The sequence below is a fragment of the Haliotis rubra genome, unplaced genomic scaffold, assembly GCF_003918875.1.
Source record: "Haliotis rubra isolate DU_JTF1 unplaced genomic scaffold, ASM391887v1 Scf414, whole genome shotgun sequence".
NCBI classification, from domain to species: Eukaryota; Metazoa; Mollusca; class Gastropoda; order Lepetellida; family Haliotidae; genus Haliotis; species Haliotis rubra.
In genome coordinates, this window is record NW_025767096.1 from 374,810 (window position 1) to 396,993 (window position 22,184).

The 22,184-nt window shown below is 38.9% G+C and overlaps 2 protein-coding genes across 2 annotated transcripts; one reads left to right on the top strand and one right to left on the bottom strand.

Moving 5' to 3' along the window:
* Positions 1–1,305: 1,305 nt before the first annotated feature.
* Positions 1,306–11,229, bottom strand: LOC124288282 (E3 ubiquitin-protein ligase parkin-like). The gene is given in 12 exon segments (XM_046724795.1): positions 1,306–2,229; positions 2,701–2,779; positions 2,782–2,817; positions 4,818–4,898; positions 5,339–5,479; positions 6,002–6,063; positions 7,116–7,252; positions 8,112–8,224; positions 8,658–8,741; positions 9,116–9,240; positions 9,891–9,969; positions 10,762–11,229. Coding segments are annotated over 12 exon segments (1,143 nt in total). The 5' UTR covers positions 10,864–11,229; the 3' UTR covers positions 1,306–2,125.
* Positions 11,230–11,650: 421 nt separating this feature from the next.
* LOC124288288 (iron-sulfur cluster assembly scaffold protein IscU-like) lies at positions 11,651–20,354 on the top strand. The gene is made up of 5 exons (XM_046724804.1): positions 11,651–11,765; positions 18,191–18,304; positions 18,726–18,836; positions 19,085–19,163; positions 19,399–20,354. The coding sequence occupies exons 1-5, from the start codon at positions 11,679–11,681 to the stop codon at positions 19,488–19,490; spliced, it is 483 nt and encodes a 160-aa protein (XP_046580760.1). The 5' UTR covers positions 11,651–11,678; the 3' UTR covers positions 19,491–20,354.
* Positions 20,355–22,184: the final 1,830 nt, after the last annotated feature.

Here is a 22,184-nt window from a genome sequence, read left to right on the forward strand (position 1 = left end):
GCCCGAGATGGACTAGATTTCTGACGGACGGTCTAAATTTACAGCTAGCCATCCCGATGGTCTGGTCAAACTTTTAGATGTTCCATACATCTGAGCAAATTCACCATATCTTGGTGTCTGGTCTGGTTAAATCCATTTTGGGCTGGTAACATTCAGAAGTTACCAGCCCTGATATCTGGCTGGATTTTTGACTTATTTCATACACTGGCTATATATACAAGTAACGGTAGGTCTATTCTCCAGTGAGGTGAGGTTGATCGTAAGTCCTATACAGTAGAACACGGATATAACGAACTCCAAGGGACCAAGAAATTTAGTTCGCTATATCCGTTGTTCGTTATTCACATTGACCGCCATCTTGGATTGTAGAGATGTAGACATTCACAGACATTACCTATATCATGTTGATAAATATGAAGTTTATTTTTATAATAAAATTGAAATAATACAACTACAACTTAAATAAATTTATTTTTTAATGAAAATGCAAGCTCACATTTATAATGTCCAGATAAACCACGAAAGAAGCAAAAACTGTAGCGATTTTTTTTTCCATTTGTGACATGTCATAACATGCCCGTGCCTTTTTCTTTTATATTTTCATTTTTATGTAATCAGGCTTTCCGCTCGCTAACATGACACAACAACGGAAATACCTCCGTTTTCGCTTCAGATGAATAAATAACATGCGAGGCTTAATCGTGGTGGTGTCTGGTATCGCTCGACAGTTCTGGAACATCAACAATATCACTGTACCCTTGCCGAGAGTATTTTCACAGTTGTAAAAAGCGATTTTATTGATAAAGATTGGTTTCTAATGACGCTTTTCGCCACAGTCTGCTATAAGGATCGTGATTGGTCAAAATCAGACATGTGACCTAAGGCAGCCAATCATACTACGGCAATGGATACCGCCCTCGGCCAACGAAAAACTTCGCTTTTCATAACGCTGTGGCCGATTATTCGCCTGGCGTAAGTTGAATGGGTTAAACACGATATGTTTGTTTTGTTAATTAATTAATGACCATCAAACAATGTTGATTCACCGCCAACAAGATTGATGTATACTGTACCGCTAAGTGGCTGAGCTGACACTGAGTGAGTTCACTAATCACGTCGTTAATTGGGTCTTGGGGGGTAGTAAATCAGTTCGCTATAGCCGTTAATTTGCTACTCACGAGTTCGTTATTCACGTATAATTTTAATGATATTATAAAGGACTGTTGACAGGACTTTTAAATTTGTTCGCTATATCCGTCTGTACGCTATATCCGTGTTCGCTATAAGCATGTTCTACTGTACTTTAACATTTGCTTATGATGGTCGTAACTCCAATATTGCTTTGTGAAACATGGCCCATGAATAAACCTGAGCATCACTTACCATATATTTCTATATGTAAAAGACATCTAAAAATACTTTCCCATGTTAACTTCCTGAAGAATACTGTCTATTTTTGTGTACAGAGTGAGATCACCATGCTGATAGTAGAAACTGAAACAGATATCAGGGCTTGATTTAAAAACAGGAAACCTACTTCCAACTGGTATTAACCTTGTAGCACCAGACAAAAACAGTTTGCATCTGGTGCTGAGACAAAATTAGTAAGAGTCTGATGAGGTCACTTTATCTAACTTAATAAAATTCCATCATATGAACACTAACGGTCATGGTCTTACTGTCCATGCAGCCATCAGAGTCACTGCTCCAAGTCATTTCCTTGCCATTCTGTTTTCAAACTGAAGTCTGTGTTCTTTGAGCAGCAAAAATAAAAACATGCAGTGGGTGCCAGTTGGTACCGGTATAAGTATGAGGTTGCATTTTGCAGTTTCAGGCTGCACCAGTGCAAGTTCTAAATGCTTAAATCTAGCCGTGAATATCATGTTTTGTGAGTTTCCAATGGCAACAGCATAGCATCTCACTCTTGACATCACATACAACATAGCCATCAAATACCATTTCAGCAGGTCTCTGGAATATTTCACACATATATCAACATGACATCAATATCATTTATACATATGAATGGTGGAGGTTCAGAGTGTATGAAAATATAGGAGGTTTCTTCCCGAATTGTATATCCTGTATATTATTATTGTAATCACTATCTGGAAGGATATGCACACTATCCAAACCAGTGCTGGCCTTGGCAGTCCCGATCCCACACCTTGTTGCACACCCAGCACCAGTCTTCCCCGCACCGTGGACACAGCATGTGCATACAACCACCTGTAACAGAGCATAACACAGTGTGACGGAGTTTCACAGAGCGTCACAGAGAGTAACAGTGTAACAGAGTGTAACAGGCCATGTTTGTGAAAGACAATAGCAGGGAGAGAGGTGACTTCTGACCTACTCCCACACTCAGCAACACCAGAACTACACAAAAAACCTGAAAGGTTTAGGGTCTGTGTGATTTAGTGGTCGATAGCATGAGCAATACTCTTTGGATACAATGTCTCTCTTACAGATAAAGAATTATACCACCACCAATTCTGACCCAGAATTTAAAAAGGCATGAGAAGATGACGATTATTTTCTGTGTACTTATGTTATAGGTATTCGACTTACATAAGATCATTAAAGATGCTTCCCCTTACTACATATGTCTCTTGCCATTGTGGTGGCAAGTATGGACTGACTAACATTTGACTTGAATTTCTAAACATACTGATGTAGACTTCTGAGACCGTGACTGACCGTTTCTCTCAGTCCTGGAGCCACACTTTGGACAGGGCTTGGTGGTGCGGTCTATCAGCGTTCGAGACTGGTCCTCCCACCGAGACCGTCAGCCTGGAGTGGGTCCACCAAGTAGTCCTGGAGAGACAGTCACCAAACACTGAAACAATCCTCCACACCAAAGTCACTTCTACTGGACCCATGAAGATCCGGGCTAGAATATAGATCTTCAGTAACCCATGCTTGTCGTAAGAGGCAACTAACGGGATCAGGTGGTCAGGCTCGCTGACTTGGTTGACACATGTCATCCCAGATAGCATTCAGATGTTGGCCCAACGTCTGAATGCTATCTGGGATCCGTTCCCAATTGCGCAGATCGCTGCTCATGTTGTTGATCACTGGATTGTCTGGTCCAGACTCGATTATTTACAGATCGCCGCCATATAGCTGGAATATTGCTGAGTGCGGTGTAAAACTAAACTCACTCACTCACTCACTTCTACTACTACAGTAGGAAGTCCCAATACAAATGGCAAGATATCATGTACTGTGTATCATATAACAACCTTGCTGTCAAGATGTATCATCAGGCAGTCTCCCTCCTTGGCTTCTTTCAGATCAGTCCTGATAATCCATCTCTTTGCATGTATCTACCTCTAACTCCAATCTGTTCTTACTCTCTAGATATGCTTACACAACCTTAACGTCCATTAGTATCAGTGTTGTTGTTTCTGTAAGATAACAGTGTATCAGTGCTGTTGTTTCTGTAAGATAACAGTGTATCAGTGTTGTTGTTTCTGTAAGATAACAGTGTATCAGTGTTGTTGTTTCTGTAAGATAACAGTGTATCAGTGTTGTTGTTTCTGTAAGATAACAGTGTATCAGTGTTGTTGTTTCTGTAAGATAACAGTGTATCAGTGCTGTTGTTTCTGTAAGATAACAGTGTATCAGTGTTGTTGTTTCTGTAAGATAACAGTGTATCAGTGTTGTTGTTTCTGTAAGATAACAGTGTATCAGTGCTGTTGTTTCTGTAAGATAACAGTGTATCAGTGTTGTTTCTGTAAGATAACAGTGTATCAGTGCTGTTGTTTCTGTAAGATAACAGTGTATCAGTGCTGTTGTTTCTGTAAGATAACAGTGTATCAGTGCTGTTGTTTCTGTAAGATAACAGTGTATCTGTAAGATAACAGTGTATCAGTGTTGTTTCTGTAAGATAACAGTGTATCAGTGCTGTTGTTTCTGTAAGATAACAGTGTATCAGTGCTGTTGTTTCTGTAAGATAACAGTGTATCAGTGTTGTTGTTTCTGTAAGATAACAGTGTATCAGTGCTGTTGTTTCTGTAAGATAACAGTGTATCAGTGTTGTTGTTTCTGTAAGATAACAGTGTATCAGTGCTGTTGTTTCTGTAAGATAACAGTGTATCAGTGCTGTTGTTTCAAGATATCACAGTATCATCTGTCTCCCAGTCCTAACAGTGTATCAGTGCTGTTGTTTCTGTAAGATAACAGTGTATCAGTGCTGTTGTTCCAGTGCATCAGTGTTGTTTCTGTAAGATAACAGTGTATCAGGCGCTGTTGTTTCTGTAAGATAACAGTGTATCAGTGCTGTTGTTTCTGTAAGATAACAGTGTATCAGTGCTGTTGTTTCTGTAAGATAACAGTGTATCAGTGCTGTTGTTTCTGTAAGATGCTGTTGTTTCTGTAAGATGTATGTATCAGTGTGTTGTTGTTTCTGTAAGATAACAGTGTATCAGTGTTGATAACAGTTGTATCAGTGCTGTTGTTCTGTAAGATAACAGTGTATCAGTGCTGTTGTTTCTGTAAGATAACAGTGTATCAGTGCTGTTGTTTCTGTAAGATAACAGTGTATCAGTGTTGTTGTTTCTGTAAGATAACAGTGTATCAGTGTTGTTTCTGTAAGATAACAGTGTATCAGTGTTGTTGTTTCTGTAAGATAACAGTGTATCAGTGTTGTTTCTGTAAGATAACAGTGTATCAGTGCTGTTGTTTCTGTAAGATAACAGTATATCAGTGCTGAGTATAAAAGTTAGCAGGGCTAAAACACAACCACTTTAAAGAAAGGGGTCGGATGTTCTTAAAAATGTCCTGTCACTGGCGTTATTCTCATTGTTACTTACCAGAGGTGAGAGTGTGAGGAGAGGGTTGACATCACAAGGCCCGTCATGGTACTCATTCTTGCAGTCACGACAAAATGTCATCTGTAACATGAGAGTGAGTGAGTGAGTGGGTGAGAGAGAGAGACATAGAGTGAGTGAGTGAGATAGAGAGAGAGAGAGAGTGAGAGTGAGTGAGTGAGTGAGTGAGTGAGTGAGTGAGTGAGTGAGTGAGTGAGTGAGTGAGTGAGTAGTGAGTGAGTGAGTTGTAGATACATTCCAGCAATAGTATGGCAAAGGGTATGATAAATGGGACTCAAACACTGTACCTATGTCAAGTGGAAAGATGATAAACGGTCAGGGACATAGTTCCTGAACTGGGGCACTGTCCATGACATTGTAACAATTTGCCTGCTGTTTGATTAAAGGTCTGACAACACCTGGTAAATACCACTGCTGTTCGACATTTTGCACAACTTGTTACTGCAACAAGGAAAGCAGTAGACCTAAAAACATCATCATCAATTAGGACATGACATGTTTACCATGCAGTCCTTGGCAACACAGGTGACTTTCCTCCCCGCTGTGTCAAGGACGAAGCCCATCCCACATCCTGGTCCTGGACACAGCACGCCACCATCTTGTAGTACATACTCTTCTGTAGCGAACGTGTTGAACCGTTCATACTGCAACATTTTGATACATTTTTATAAGTAGATAATGGTGAAATGAATATTTTAAACACTTCCTTTCTGCTGGGGCCACATATAACTAATTGTATACAGCAGTGTAAACCATGTCAGAAACTGACCCACTACATTCCCTGTTTCCCTGTAAGGCGTCTGGGTTAGAACACGATCCCAAAATCTCATTCTTGATATCAATTGAAAATGAACCCCTCTCACACAGGTAACATGAATCCCTCCTACCCAGTTAACATGAACCCCTCTCACCCAGGTAATATGAACCCCTCACCCAGGTAACATGAACCCCTCTCACCTGGGTAACCACGAACCCCTCACCCAGGAAACATGAACCCCTCTCACCTGGGTAACATGAACCCCTCACCCAGGTAACATGAACCCCTCTTGCCAGGGTAACACAAACCCCTCACCCAGGTAACACAAACCGCTAACCCAGGTAACACGAACACCCCTTTCACCCAGGCAACATGAACCTCTCACCCAGGTAAGACAAACCCCTCTCACCTGCTCATCTCCCAGTAGGTGGAAATGGTGGCTCTCCTGGATCTCCGAGCTGGGACAGCCAGCTGAAACATACCAGGTCTGATACAACACCTGGTTACTGTGGTTGGGAGGATCGTATTTGGTCAAGAAGAGGGCATCATTTCTTTTTAATGTGTTTCACGTAAGTCACCATGGGTCAGTCGAATTCTGAACATGGGTCAGTCGGTCGGTAAAAAACCCCAACTTAATAAAGCCAAAATTATCTGAATAATGTTCTTGATTCTCATTTATTGAAATTCTTATTACTTAAACATTTATATGACAAGGCAGTATGTTTTAGGTTCGAGTCGGCGGTGTTGGAATGAAAAATAAAAGATGAAGAATTTGGGGAAGGTCAGCAAAAAATTTTTAGAAGGGTCAGTCGGTCGATGAGAAACACAAAAAATAAAAATGCTGCCCATATATCTAATGTACTGAAGTTACAGTGCCCTGGGTGATTCACTGACCAGGAGTGGCAGGGTATATCTCAACATGCATGTTTATCTGACCTGTACCTTGCCTCTACAGAGCAAGGCTGGGTGTACCTTGTCTCTACAGGGCAAGGCTGGGTGTATCTTGTCTTGCCTGATTTACTAACCTGGCCATGGTAGAGTGTATTTAGCCCTGAATGTTTTACTAACAGGGCAAGGCAGGGTGTACCTTGTGTCTACAGGGCAAGGCTGGGTGTACCTTGTGTCTACTGTTAAACTAACCTGGCCATGGTAGAGTGTATTTAGCCCTGAATGTTTTACTAACAGGGCAAGGCAGGGTGTACCTTGTGTCTACTGTTAAACTAACCTGGCCATGGTAGGGTGTATTTAGCCCTGAATGTTTTACTGACAGGGCAAGGCTGGGTGTACCTTGTCTCTACTGTTTAACTAACCTGGCCAAGGTAGGGTGTATTTAGCCCTGAATGTTTTACTAACAGGGCAAGGCTGGGTGTACCTTGTGTCTACTGTTTAACTAACCTGGCCATGGTAGGGTGTATTTAGCCCTGAATGTTTTACTGACAGGGCAAGGCTGGGTGTACCTTGTGTCTACTGTTTAACTAACCTGGCCATGGTAGAGTGTATTTAGCCCTGAATGTTTTACTAACCTGGGCAAGGCAGGGTGTACCCATGCTCTGGGTGCTTAATGAACCTGCGTTCACTCAACTGGGTGATTCCATATATTTTGAAGCATTCGATGCACATCACGTGTCCTGACTCACAGGGGAACACCAGCACAGGAGATCTGCAGAAGTATTTCTGTTTTAAACATCATAATCATACAAAGGAAAACTGTTGGACACTTCACTTAGCAATATCCCAGCTGTAATACAGTTGCCTGTAAATAATCCAGTCTGGACCACATAACCCAGCTGTGGATATTGAAAGCAACGATCTATGCTGTCAATGAATGTCATCAACAAAGTCCTTGAGTTGGATCAACAACCAGCCTCCAACCACCAGTATAGGTCGAAGGGGGCAATTCCAACCTTGGAACTCCATATGTGTACCCTCGCCATTTGTCAAATAATGCCATGATTACATCATCAGTTCTGCTATGCTTGGGAATGTTTTTCAGACTGATTTCTCATTCCAGTATATTTTGAATAATTATTTAAGATTTGATGTTGGGAGACCTAACCCTCCCAACCATCACAATTTAATTAATGTTAGAACATAGCAGTAATACTGAACAGCTCCTGACCTGCCTCACCAGTAACACGTTTGAGATATACTACGGTACTCAAAACAAGTCAAAGATAATCTGATCCTTTCATATTGCTATAGTTTATCAGTCATGGCATAACATGAGTGAGTGATTTTTGGTTTTACGCCGCCGCTTTTAGCAATATTACAGTAATATCATGGTGGGGGGACACCAGAAATGGGCTTCACACATCTTACCCATGTGGGGAATCGAACCTGGATCTTTGGCATAATGAGCGAACACATTAACCACTATGCTACTATAGTGATATGAATGAATTACATGCTTTTTTACCCCTTTTGAGTAGTATACTTCAATCAATTTGCAAACACAGCTTTTAAGACATTCCGAAAAAGGCAGACCACTTAAATCACCACCCAGACCATGATCCAGTTACCTCACATCTGCACAGGTAATGCACTCAACCTCCCGTCTGTTTGGTCGGACATGTCGTAGAACGACAGCTGATATGCCATCAGCGTGGGACTTGCCACATTTGAACACAAACTCCTGAAATGATATCATAAACTCAGACATGATGCCCCCGTAACCAACAGAAGCTGCTGGAACACACAACTGAAGCTATCTTCCTTGACATGGTCCATTCAGCTGTGTAATAACCAACTGACTATCAGAAACATCCCTTAGAATATGCTCAGTCACAGGGACTCTTCAAATACTTGTGTCTCTGGTAACCTGACCAGCCAATCCTTCACATCACATAAATACCTAAATGAACAAAAACCTTACAGTAATTTATGCTGATCCCACCAACACAGATGAGAAAGGTCAGCTTTTAAGAAAATGAAAATTCATTTTCAGGTCTGCACCTTCCAATTTTTATTTTATGGCCTCAGCTTCTCTGGGCAGAGCAACCTAAAGTCTGGTGTGTGTGATGTCATGTGGTGGTAAGTCTGAAAGGAACTTTCCAGAAATCACTTACCGCAGTTGTCCCTTCACAGCCATCATTCCGACACTCCCCACCCATGCTCCTTGACTGCAACACATCGCTCCAGCCCTCGGGGTCCTGACAATACACAGTTTAGGATTTTCAGCTCTAAGACAAGTAACTGATGGGATTGTCAAACAATATGTTAAAGCCTAATGTTGTACTGTACCTACACTTTTATCAGCATGTAACCATGACAACTAGATTGTTTGTTTGTTATTTAATAGGTAGCAGTATGACAGCTTCATATATAAGCAAAGACTGAGGGAGGACGAGACGGAACAGTGATTGATATTATGAGCAATATATTTGCCACTGACACCCATTTAGTTGCCCTTTATGACCAGCTTGGGTTGGTGAGGACCAGTTCTAACCTGGATTCCTTACACAAGAGGTAAGAGAAACAATGCCACTAAGTTAGTTGTTGTCAAAAATACATATTTCATACTGACCCTGCTGAGAACAAAGGCCCCATCCTGGCATGTAGCACATTTGACCCTAAGCTTGCCTGGCTGTATTGATCTACATTCCTTACAGTACACATAGTACTGGTTCTTGAGCTCTCTTTCCTCGCTTGCTGCAAGATAAACCATTATATTATCATGGTGTGAGATAAAACACTACATTACCCTTCTGTTTGATAAAACAATGTATTTCTATTGTGTAAAATATAGAAAATATTACACAGATGTAAATAAAAATGATGATGATCATGATTTTAAGGGGGTCACCCATTTTGTTCTGGGGAGGTAGGCGGGGTCATCAATTTTGTACACATCTACTAGGGTGTGTGTGGAGGGGGTGGGGGGGGCAGCAATTTTGTACCTAAATATTATTCAAAAATTATGCTTAAAAAATTATGGGAAGGGGAGGGGGTGTCATTGATTTTGTACATGACATGCAGGGGGTTCACTTACTTTGTACATAAATTTTAGGGGGGGTCATTCACACTGTACATGCTTCTCCATAAAAATCATCACCCCACCCTAGCCATAAATTATGAATGGTCCCTAAGTTTACACAATGGCAAAACTCACTTCAGTAACCTAACTGGATAAAGGTCTCAGAGGCAAGCCTGGTTAACTACACTGGATCCTGAAGCAGTCCTTAGTCTGTGTAGACATAAGCAAACTGTTCTTGTGAAACCTCAAGTGGCTGAAACCTTGATCAAATAACCGCTTGGTTAACTGACTGCGGTTAACTCTCAACAGTGCAAATATATCTTACCTTCTGATGTCAGAGTTTTTTCACTCCCTGATATCTGTCTGAAGATATGGAGAGTGCTTTGATCACCAAAATCCAAATCCTGAATGATAAAACATTTCTAACTAAAATCTTATGTTAACATATGACTTTGTAGTAGTTTTTATCATATCAACATGACATTTCAGTCTTTGGTGGATCATAAAATTAGGAAGTTACACATTATCTATTTGTTTATTTGTTTGTTGTTAAAACTCAGTAATACATCAGTTATGTGATGGTGGTCTGCAAACAACTGAGTTTTGGCCATAAAATCCAGTCACTGACAGCATGAGCATCTGTCCTTACAATAAGGATACGATGACACGCATCAACCAAGCCAGCGAGCCTGACCACTCAATCCTGTTAGTCGCTTCAGACAAGAAGCATGGTACTTGTGGTTTTGAGGTATCACCTCTTCCTCAATATCCCTCTTTGATTCCATCCTTTCCCCTCCTAAGCTGCCTCCAAAAATAATAGCAAGCCTGTTCTCTGTATATTGCAGGAAATCCTCCAGAGCCCTGACCCCATGTATTCTGATCCCATGACTCAGTTGGTATTATTTAAATGGAGGAGGGAATACCATGACAGCAGTCTTTCAAATTGGATTGGGATTCTCTGAGCACAATTTAAAAGCACGACCTGAGCAATATTCCTGCATTATCACGGCGGATGACACCAGAACTAGGCTTCAATATTTGGGGTATCAAACCCGGGTCTTCAGCATGACAGGCAAACGCTTTAACCACTAGGCTACCCCACTGCCCCTGCACATGGATGAAGTACTCACTCATCCATGTCACACCTACGAAAAGTGAAGACATGTTGTTCAGACAATTAAAGTAAGGATGCTCACTTGAAACACACAATCGTCCGTCAGCAATTTTCCCCCCAAATATAATCTTGACTTCTTCCAGTGGCAAATTGACCTTCTTTGATATTTCTCTTTTGATTTCATGCAAGCTGCTGTCGGGGTTAATTTCAACAAGAACTGCACAATTGCTGTGAAATTTCACATTCACGGTAATCATGATGCAAGTTATGTAGATAAGATTACACCATGTTCATTCGCTGCATATAATGCGCCGTATGTTCCCTGAAGGCTAAGTGTGGCTGTCAAACAACTTCCTGCATCGTAGTTAGCACAGGTATGCGATCGAAAGCACAACCTGGCACACTTGTCATCTGCTTAAAGACAGAGAAACGTGCACCCTGGGTTGTTTTGGTGTCGTCAGTTTTGTGTAGTCCACATCCGATAACGACAAACAAAAAAATCCCCTCCTATAATGACAAGAAACACGTGCTTGACACTCGATTTGTTGTTATTTGTCATGATTTTATTAAAATGTGAAATATATTAATCACGTACAATGAGTGCTCAGTATTGTAAGCTACATCTTAATACGGCAATATTCATTCATTTGACTATGATGATGTCATACTTGTGTTTTTATGTAAATAAACAAATCAATATCTTCAGAAATAATACCAAGCAAGTTAGTTTTTGTTAGATCATTTCCGTAACTTAACGCATTTCAACTTTTAATAAGCACCGCATTACTACCTTTTCGGAACACGTAACGCATTAAAAATAGTACCTAAATATAACTCGAATAAGCAGTAATAAAGAAGGGTTTTGGTTCAAAATGTTTGAATCAATAAATATAATGCTTTATTCTACGATGTTTAACATGATATAATATTCTCATTATTCATGTTCTTTATCACTAACCTTTGCGGATGAATGTATGAGTTATTCCGTAAACAACCAACATGGCGCTGTTCAGAGTAACGTCTCGTTTGGGGAATTCGTTGAAGTCTGTGTTTGATGCCACCCCGGTTGCACTTTATCATAAGAATGTAAGAACGGATTTCAATAACAGTTTGAACTCTTGCACATTTTACAGATTTAACATGCACGTGATTATAGTCGTAATATATGAGCAAAAAAAAGTCGTTGTGTAACCCACATGTTCTACTTCATTGAAAAACAAAAAAACGTCATGATCACTCGGCTAAATTCGGTTACCATTCAGATGTAGTTTAATGTGACACTGACAGCTATGCTAAGTAAAAGCAAGTAGCTGCGACGTAACTGGCACCTCAACAGTGGTGTTATGAAAAGACCAGTTGATCTATATAGAATAGAGCATTTCATCACCCTGTACTGGGGCTGTAGTTCAGCCAGCTAAACGTCGTGTTCCTACCAAGGTATACCTTACCTGGCTAAACTAATCATCCTGTAGACTAGCAGCAAAGTCGTGCCACTTTCCCGCACTGTTTTTACAGTCAAGCATCCACTGGTCACTAGTACCATGCTTCAATGCTAAAGATCTCCTAAAGTAATATGTTAATAGTATCATGGTTACAGGTTATCTTTTGACATGATGTAATGGCTGATATTGGAGGGATGAGAAAATCAAAACTCAGATTGTGCTCCTTGGTATTTGAGTAATGATTCACGGAAGAATGCATGTGTTTTGGCATGGAATTGTCAAACTAGATTCTTGCAGGTCGCCATTGGAAATCAAAAAGTAATTAAAGTTTGTAAACACTAGGGCTGTGCAATATTACCGGTATATACCGGTACAGTATCTCACGATACGATTATCGCCATATGGTTCAGATTCTGCAATATATTGGGCCATGCAGAGTAATTTCCGTTGTTTTATCTGCCCTTGATTTCTATAGTAACAAAATGTGCTCTAAAAGTGCCAAATATACTTTTATTTCTGTTGGTTTCATGTAGCATTTTACAAGTGGAAGTAGCTTGACAAGTGGCTCCAAAAGTGCCAAATATTCCACCAAATGCTTAAAGTTTTGTGGGTTTGAATGGTTTCATATGTGACCTTTTGGAGGAATTAAGTGGCTTCAAATGGACCAATTGTTTATTTGGACTTACTAGTAGAGCCTCTGGCTCTGAGTGACGTTATCAATTTATCATAAAGGCCTCTTATAAATTTTGTAGGACTGTATAATGACATTCTAGTCAAGGGTCTTAGTTATTGGAGGTCACATGAGAGTTTAAGCTCAAGTAGTTCACCTAAATCAAGTTTTTGTTTCATTTTGCAATAGTTCATGTTAACATATGTTTATATTGTAGTTGAATCTGAATGAATCACTGACATACAGTAACAATAATACATACTGCATTGAAGTGCATTCTGTTGAAGCAAACAACACTGACCATGGAAATCATGCCATACTATTAGCATGATTAGTGCTGGTATTGGCATACAACCTGCGATACGATACATCATGATACTAAACTTTTAGTCACGATGATATATTACCAAAGTATTGTGCACTGAAGCTGCGATACGATACAAATCCTGATATAAGGGTGGCGATATGATATGTATCACGATACTAAAATCTTTAATTCTAACATCAACTATAAAACACCTTAAGATCAAAACAAAACCATTTAAAAGTATTTCGCCAAATTCCACCAGCGTTTTTCAATGTTCATTCGGAAATGAGATAATTAAGTTTACACACAGACTTTGTGAATGTTAATAAAATGCAACCGCTATGTTTGACACAGTTCCTGACGCAAGGATTTCCGAGAAACTTATGAAGGGAAAATAAGTATGCATATATTTTAGTCATCAAACAAAAGTAAGTCTTTCTTGACAGATATCGTGATTCAGCAATATTCAAAGTAAAACATCGATGTATCATGGCCCATTTGAAGTATCGTATCGGGATATACTGCAATGTAAAACTTTGTATCCATTCACTGTATCGGTGGCCCATGGATCGATGCATCGATGCGTATCGATGAATCGTCTTACCACTACATACTATTACCTTTATCATTATGTTCGCAAAACTTTGTTTCAAGACTTCAATTAAACATTCCACCTTAAGGCTCTATATCATTTATTTACATGTAAACCATTGCCTGGAAGTCAATAAATTGCAATATGTATTGCAATATCTCTTAAAGGTCACATGCAACGTAAAACACAACTTTGCAGATTCTGATACCTTTCGGTGTGGACTTACCGAAACAAATCATCAAAAATGCAAATTCAGCGTCTAAAGTTGAAAAATAACGCGATGAAAAAAACTGCGCGAAATCGGAGTTCAAACGATTCACTAATTTTCCGCCAGCGCTTGGGGGAAAAAGTGATTTCAACAGCTGGGCTGTGCTCATAGCTCATGCGCAGTGAAATAGGTTCGCGCAGCTTGGAAGCGGGTTGTCCGGTGAATACTCGGTGAAGGCTTTGGTGTGAGCTATTTTTCTAATTTTTTGTTGATATTTCACAGGCGCGAGCTTTTTATATGTTATGACAGTAGATTACCGATTTAACTGTTTATATAATTTCATTTGTTATTTCACCACACGCTCTTCTTAAAGCAGTCAATTTATTAGTTCGATACTTAAAAGCAATGTCCTTATTTAGCATTGACAGAATTTCTAACTGTGATATAGGTATGTCGTCGTCACAGACAAACTCAATGTCTGTTTTATTGACATCTATATGTCTGCCTGCCTCTCTGCTAATGACACTATTCAATACACAACTTCGATCACTGACCACATGCAATTTGAACTTAACACCTATCAGGCTATACATCATAAACAAAACGCATTGATTTATGGCCCGATTTCGGTCTCTGTCACATTATGTAATTACACAGACAGGCAGGTGTGATACTTATACACATGACATGCTATGATGTCTGTTGATTGCAAAATGTTATACACAAAAAATGAGCATGTATTTACAAAACCCAACATCTCTATATATACACACACAATGAGCCGTGAGGGCATCTGCAAATGAACCAGCCATTACACTTGAGTGCACACCCACCCACTCTGACTGGGTTCGGTATCCCGGCTGCTTCGTTTCTTGGGAAGTAAACCCGAGTACAAAATATTGCACTTTTGATTTGCGATTGTACGCTTATAATTTTGTTTATATGTTTTTTCATAATCAGCAATGTATATTATATGTCATGAATAAGTGATAATTGTGTTTTGATTATGTTTGATTTTTTGGTTGCATGTGACCTATAAATGAATGTGACCTTTTTGGTGTACTGCTGGAATGTTGTTAGAAAAGCTGTTATTAATCGGGAGCAGGACAAAATCCACCCGGACAAATGCCACCTGGACAAAATGCCACCTAGGACAAAAGCCACCCAGTTATTTTACCATTACAGAGAGGACAATTACCAGCCTTATTGACTTTAATGTTGATTTTGTTGTAAAATTATGTAGACTTTGATGAATAATTTGATTTCTTGAAGGAAATATTCACTTTGATAAAAAAAAGTTGATTTTGATGTAAAATTTTGATTTCATAGTAATGTTGATTTCATAGTAATGTTGATTTTTAAAAAATGTTAACATAAATGGATGACAAATTTGATTTAAAGGTCACATGCAATGTAAAACACAACTTTGCAGATTCTGATACCTTCGGTATTGACTTACCAAACAAATCATCAAAATGCAAATTCAACTTATAAAGTTGAAAAATAACACGATGATGAAAAAAAAACGCTAAATCGGAGTTCAAACGATTTACTAATTTTCCCCGACTATATTTCCCGGGAAAAACGGGTTTCAACAGCTGGGCTGCGCTTCATAGCACGCATGCGCAGTGAAATAGGTTCGCGCAGCTTGGAAGTGGGTTGTCCGGTGAATACTCAGTGAAGGCTTTGGTGTGAGCTATTTTTCTAATGTTTTGTTGATATTTCACAGGTGCGAGCTTTTATATATGTTATGACAGTAGATTAACTGTTTATATAATTTCATTTGTCTATTTCACCACACGCTCTTCTTACCGAGTCACTTTCTCAGTTCGATACTTAAAAAGCAATGTCATTATTTAACGCTGACAGAATTTCTAACTGTGATATAGATATGTCGTTGTCACAGACAAAACTCAATGTCTGTTTTATTGACACCTATGTGTCTGCCTGCCTGTCTGCTAATGACCATATTCATTACACAACTTCAATCACTGACCACATGCAATTTGAACTTAACACCAATTAGGCTATACACCATAAACAAAATGCATTGATTAATGGCCCGAAGTTCGGTCTCTGTCACATTATGTAATTACACAGACAGGCAGGTGTGATACTTATACACATGACATGTTATGATGTCTGTTGATTGCAAAATGTTATGCACAAAAAATGAGCATGTATTTACAAAACCCAACATCTCTATATTATACACACACAATGAGCCGTGAGGGCATCTGCAAATGAACCAGCCGTTACACTTGAGTGCACACCCACCTGCTCTGACTGGGTTCGGTATCCCGCTGCTGCTTTTGGGGAAGTAAACCCAAGTACACAATATTGCACTTTTGATTTCGCGATTGTACGGCTTATAATTTTGTTTATATGTTTTTCATAACCAGCAATGTATATTATATGTCATGAATAAGTGATAATTGTGTTTTAATTATGTTTGATTTTTGGTTGCATGTGACCTTTCCAAAGAAATAGTTTGACCTTGAATTTGGTGAGAAGCCTGTTATAATAGCATTGTTTTGAAAGTAAGGCTAACTAAGCACATGGGAAGTCTTCGGGAGGGTTGTGAGCTTGGGTTCACTATAAGTCAGTCTGAATGTTGTATTAAATGGCATTAACCGGTGTATTTATAAAAAGAATAAATCCTTTGGTTAAGGAAACTACTTAGCCCATTGGAGTAGCAGTAAGAGGAGATGTTATATGATATACAGAAGAATACTATACCACCAAAATAAAAATAATCAAATACATTTTATCTGGGTCCCGTCACATATCGATGTACCGTCATACCGTCACATGAGTCCGTGGCAACGAAATGGCAGACCAAGCTGCCAAACTTGGACTCCACTCAAAAAAAAATTATCCACTCTACCAAATTCAACAAACACTAAATACAAACTGTAAAAATTATCACCAAACACGCCAAATTGATGTTGCCATAACCAGACTAAGACTAGCAAATTGCAATGTTAATCACTATCTACACAAAATCAACCTTCATCCAAAGGGCAAATGTATCACTTGCCAAATTCCTGAACCAATAGCCCACACTATCTTTTACTGCTCAAAATATAATAAACAAAGAACCCCATTTACCAATGCTTTCAAACAGTACCTCAACAATGCTAACCCTTCTGATCTCAAGCACATTCTAACAAACCCCAAATTAATTAAACCTCTCACTAAATATCTCATTCATACAAAATTATATCAAACAATCTAGCAACAAAAACAATAACATAATAATTCCACTTTTTACCATTTTAAAAATTGTTATAAATATGTATATGTTCTTTTAACTTTTCAAATGAGTTCTCTCTTTTTATCAACTTCATCTTTTAACCTTTTATATGTTCATCATTATTCACTTAATAAATATGTTTTTAAACAATAACAATAAACATAAAAACAGTACCTCAACAATGTTAACTGTTAAATGCACATTCTAGCAAATCCCAGATTAATTCAAAAGAATTCTCTCTTTTTATCAACTTCATTTTTTAACCTTTTGTGTGTTTATCATTATTAACATAATAAATGTTTTTAAACGTCGGTTGCAAAAAAATACAATAATAATAACAATAACCAATTATTACACTACAATTCTAATAAATTCCAAATCTCTATTACTCTTTACCTATTTCATATTTTTTACCTTTTTAATTTTGGTACTTTTGCCTCCCATTCAAATTTCCCAAATAAAGCAAATAACTAACAAACTGACCATTTCACTTCCAATGTGCACAACCAAGTTGAATATGTTTCATCGCAGGAGTATGAAAGCAATATTAATAAAAGTGTGAATGAAAAATGAAAAAAGATAAGAATGAAAGCAATAATGAAAGTATGTAAATGAAAATGAATTATCATGCAAGTACATCTGGGAAACATAATATTGTGTTGGTGGTTTTTATTTTTATTTGGGTGGCATTTATCCAGGTGGCTTTTGTCTGGGTGGCATTTGTCCTAGGTGGTTTTTGTCCGGGTGGCATTTGTCATAGACCCTAATAATCATACCACAAATTAGTCATTCATAGCTGAAATCTATCTTGGTCATGTTTCATACTGTGTTTACAAGAGATGGCTTTCATTATTAAACAGGACACTGAGGAACTTTGATGTGTATGTGCACTGACAATTACGTCTAATGATGACAATTTCACAATGGACTCTTTGTCTGTATAGCTGTCTGTAACAATGGTACCGGCCAAAAATGAAGAGTATGTGATAAAATATTTCATTGTTTTGAAAATGACAAGGGCACTGTTTCTTTGAAGGTGATCGACCACTATGAAAATCCGAGAAATGTTGGTTCTTTGGATAAGGCTGACAAGAAGGTTGGAACTGGCCTAGTTGGAGCCCCAGCATGTGGGGATGTAATGAAACTGCAGGTAATGTGAAGTGTTCTTCCTAAACCTTGTTAACAGTTAACTATGATCACCTTTACCATATTTACAATATGCATTTACCTCCAGTACAAATGGAGCAGGAGCAGGTGTCCAAGGTATACAAAATATGCATCATACTATACATACATCATGAATCTTTGTACCAAGATACAAGAGTCGTCAATTTAGACATTCTCACCGCACATATCTAAAACATGTTAGTATACGTCATATTGCTGTTAGTCATTCACTTATATTAGGAATTTTGGTTCAACAACAAGTGTCAAGTTTTAAGTGTCACATTGTGTATCGTCTTGGAAACTTGCATGCTTACTGTTGACATTGGGCATCACACTCTTGGTCTTACAGCATCAACTTCAAAAGACCAAATGAAAATCTGTGATATTATGTTCTGTGTTTGCAGATCAAGGTTGATGATGATGGCAAGATTGTTGAAGCAAAATTTAAAACTTTCGGATGTGGATCAGCAATAGCTTCAAGCTCTCTTGCTACAGAATGGGTCAAAGGGAAAACTGTAAGTTGCCAACTGAAGTGAAACAAGAAAGTGGTCCTCTTTGGTCCATGTCGTCAGTATACTGGCGTTATAAAGGACAAGAGTTTGCTAAAAATATTATTGTAAGAACATGAAAATATGACAAATAAACCAGTCTATTTCCATATTATGTTGTCAGGTCCTTTAATTTATGACAGCTGGTTGTAATTTGAACATGTTCTGGCATTCCAACCTTTCTATACTCATCACATGATGTGGTTTTTTTCCAGCTGGATCAAGCATTGAAGATTAAGAACACAGACATAGCTAAGGAACTGTCTCTTCCACCAGTCAAGCTGCACTGCTCCAGTAGGTTATCTACTTTTCCATACTTGTTCTGATTGTTATGCTGAATTTGATACTGTAGTGTCACTCAGACTGAATCAGCAATTATTACATGACAATATTTGATTTCATATTGTAAATGTTCTGACATACTGAAAAGATTTTGTGATAAAATAGCAGGAGGTTAAAATACAGCCTGTTGAACTCTAGATAGATGACATCCAACTCTTTTACTGACTGAAATATGTTGTTATTTTAGTGTTGGCTGAAGATGCTATCAAGGCTGCTTTAAATGACTACAAGGTGAAGAACACACCTGATGGGGAGAAGGCCGCTGCCACCACCAACTAACCACTACTCCAATCCAGTTGTTATGTGTCACATATTTAGAGTGCTTGAGAAAATTTGTTTGGGCTAAAGTGTAATTTCTTCTTGATGTCAAATATACATGGACTTTTGCCTTGTGTATGTGTAGTCTCTGAAAAAGATTGTATGATGACTGTATATGCTCGAGAGCCTTTGAATTTGTGAGCTGTTTTTACTGAGAACTCTCCCTGAACATTTATCAAATTAGAATCGATGTTGACGAAATCTGAATACTGAAATCTCATGTATATAGTCTATTTACTTTTGAACATGTACATATAATGTGAAACCAATCATTCATGTCTTAGATTTTAATGACATGCTTCGCATTTTGCTGGAAATTCGTTTTCAATCATGTACTTGTTTAGGAAAACACTCACAAAGAATGTATTATATGTAATTAGTTTCTTTGCTACTCTATGGCATTATAAATTGTATACATATTAAACAGGGAGAATGCCCTTTTCTAGTACTCGGATAGACAGTATTGTTCCTCTGGGTGTCAAGCTATCTATCAAGGCCAGATTTAGGGAAGGAAAATTGTTGATGATCTCTGTACTGTGACCGCACAAATGAGTCAATATGTTACTTGTACAAAGATAATTTGCATGATACTGACAGCTTCCGCTGCAAATAGCCTGGAGCCTGCTGACTTGAATGAAGGATGTGTGCCTGAAAGAGAGACGTTATTTTTCATGATTTACTTTTTACGTTCTTTGTTTTGCTGGTTCCTTGTCAAGACAATACTCAGACTTTTGTAAATTGTGATTCAGATTATTAATCCTTAATCAGTGAGTATTTCAATTTTAGGATATAAGTTGCAATTTGCAAATAAAATATGTAAAATACTGTTTGATTTCTCTTTTCATTTCGTTTTGACATTGACGTGGGTGTTTCATCGCTGTCGTAGCTGGAGCAACCAGTATGATCTTCACACATTGTATTTGTGTTGGGAACAGAGCCCAGATTTTCACTGAGACAACCACTCCTGTTTCACTGCTGTGCGATGAATTTGAGAAAGCGATGCACATGAAACAGCAGATAAATGAAGATGAAATACCTCGAAAATAGATGCCAAAGCCATAAGATACACTGTCTTCAATGAAGGAATGGAGCCCTTGGCAAGGGACTAGTGTTTTACTGTATTCTTTGTAGATTGCATTGCCAGTTTCCTGAAGAGAAATATAATGGAAGAAAAGAATGTAGCTTGCATCAGCAGTGGACAAGGGTTAGTCTTGGGAGGTTCATGCTGCAAAGGGAAGGCAACTAGTGCAGTTTAGAGTTGGTGGGTCAGAGGCCAAGAAGAGGCTCATGGGAGCATTATTGGTGGTCGCTGGGGCAAATGAATTCTTTTCATATGAAGAAGAACTGTTATCAATAATGTGGTTCAAGGTTGCCAATATATACCGCTGGTATGCCAAGTCTTGACTTAAGAGGGACCATATGCTGCAGGTTTGGTGCCTATTTCCTGATGTCAGGGCCAGATGTTGTACTCTTCAACTGTTCTGCCTATAATTGGTCTCGACTTAATAAGAGCCCAAGCTGTAATGTAGCGGTGAATTTTGTCTTGACGTGACATCACACGTAGAGGTCCGGAAAGCGGCAAATCATGTGTTGTTCTGCTCACGATAACGTCTCCAAAGATATACTGAACTACTTTAGAAACACGTCACCCTATTACCATAGGCCATGGAATTTGCAAAACATGTTTTGAACACAAGCTATGCTTGAAGTATACTATGACAGATAAAGAACATGCACACTGGGAAGCATGTGCTATTTCTTTCATTTGCCTGTGGATCACGTGAACCATCATGTGCTGAAAATCACCTTTTCACCTGCAAAACGTGTGAAAATGCTTACAAACAGCGGTTCCACAGCACATTGACACAACACATCCAACTGTGCACCAAACCACATCAAAATTTTGAATAGCACTAAGTTGTTGACATAATGCCATCGTTTATCAGCTGTTGTGAGAGAAAGCTATTTCATTTTTTGAGACTGGCTTGTCTACAGGTCAAGTGGCCACATGGTTTAATTTTCAGACCACACCCAGGGTTACCTGTGTCACCCCAGGCACGAGATCGTCACATCGTCTTCATTCATTTATGGAACAGGTTCAAGGCAACGTCCAGAACAGACACTACCATTAATGGAAGACGGGGTATCATCAGTCCCAAGACGGCACGACGGCGATTACGTCAGCTTGGACTATGTGCGCGTACGTTTTCTGTTTATATTAGCCTACTGACGGCTCAAGATTTCATCTAAGTCATGTGGATGCATAAAATCCCGTACACCCCTCATCACAATGCTACAACTTATAATGAACGTCTACGCTGATGAGACAACGTTGCCTTGCTGTTGTGAATCCGAGAGGGGGTATGCGTGGGACTGAACAAGCTCCAGTACAGATGGCTTGTCCACGTGATATCAACAAGTGACCCCATCGTGATTACTGTTGACTGTCTAGGGTGCACTGAGCGCACCTTATTGCCTAATCCGTTTAAAAACGAGTCTCGTCTTATCTCATGCCTATAAGCTCTGTTCATTGTTTGATCGGCATTCTAGAAGTTGGTGACTCAAAAATGAAACATACAACTTTATGGATGACAACTTCTTATTTATTGCATAGAGCGACGTTTCGATGTAGATCCTTACATCGTTATCAAGCTA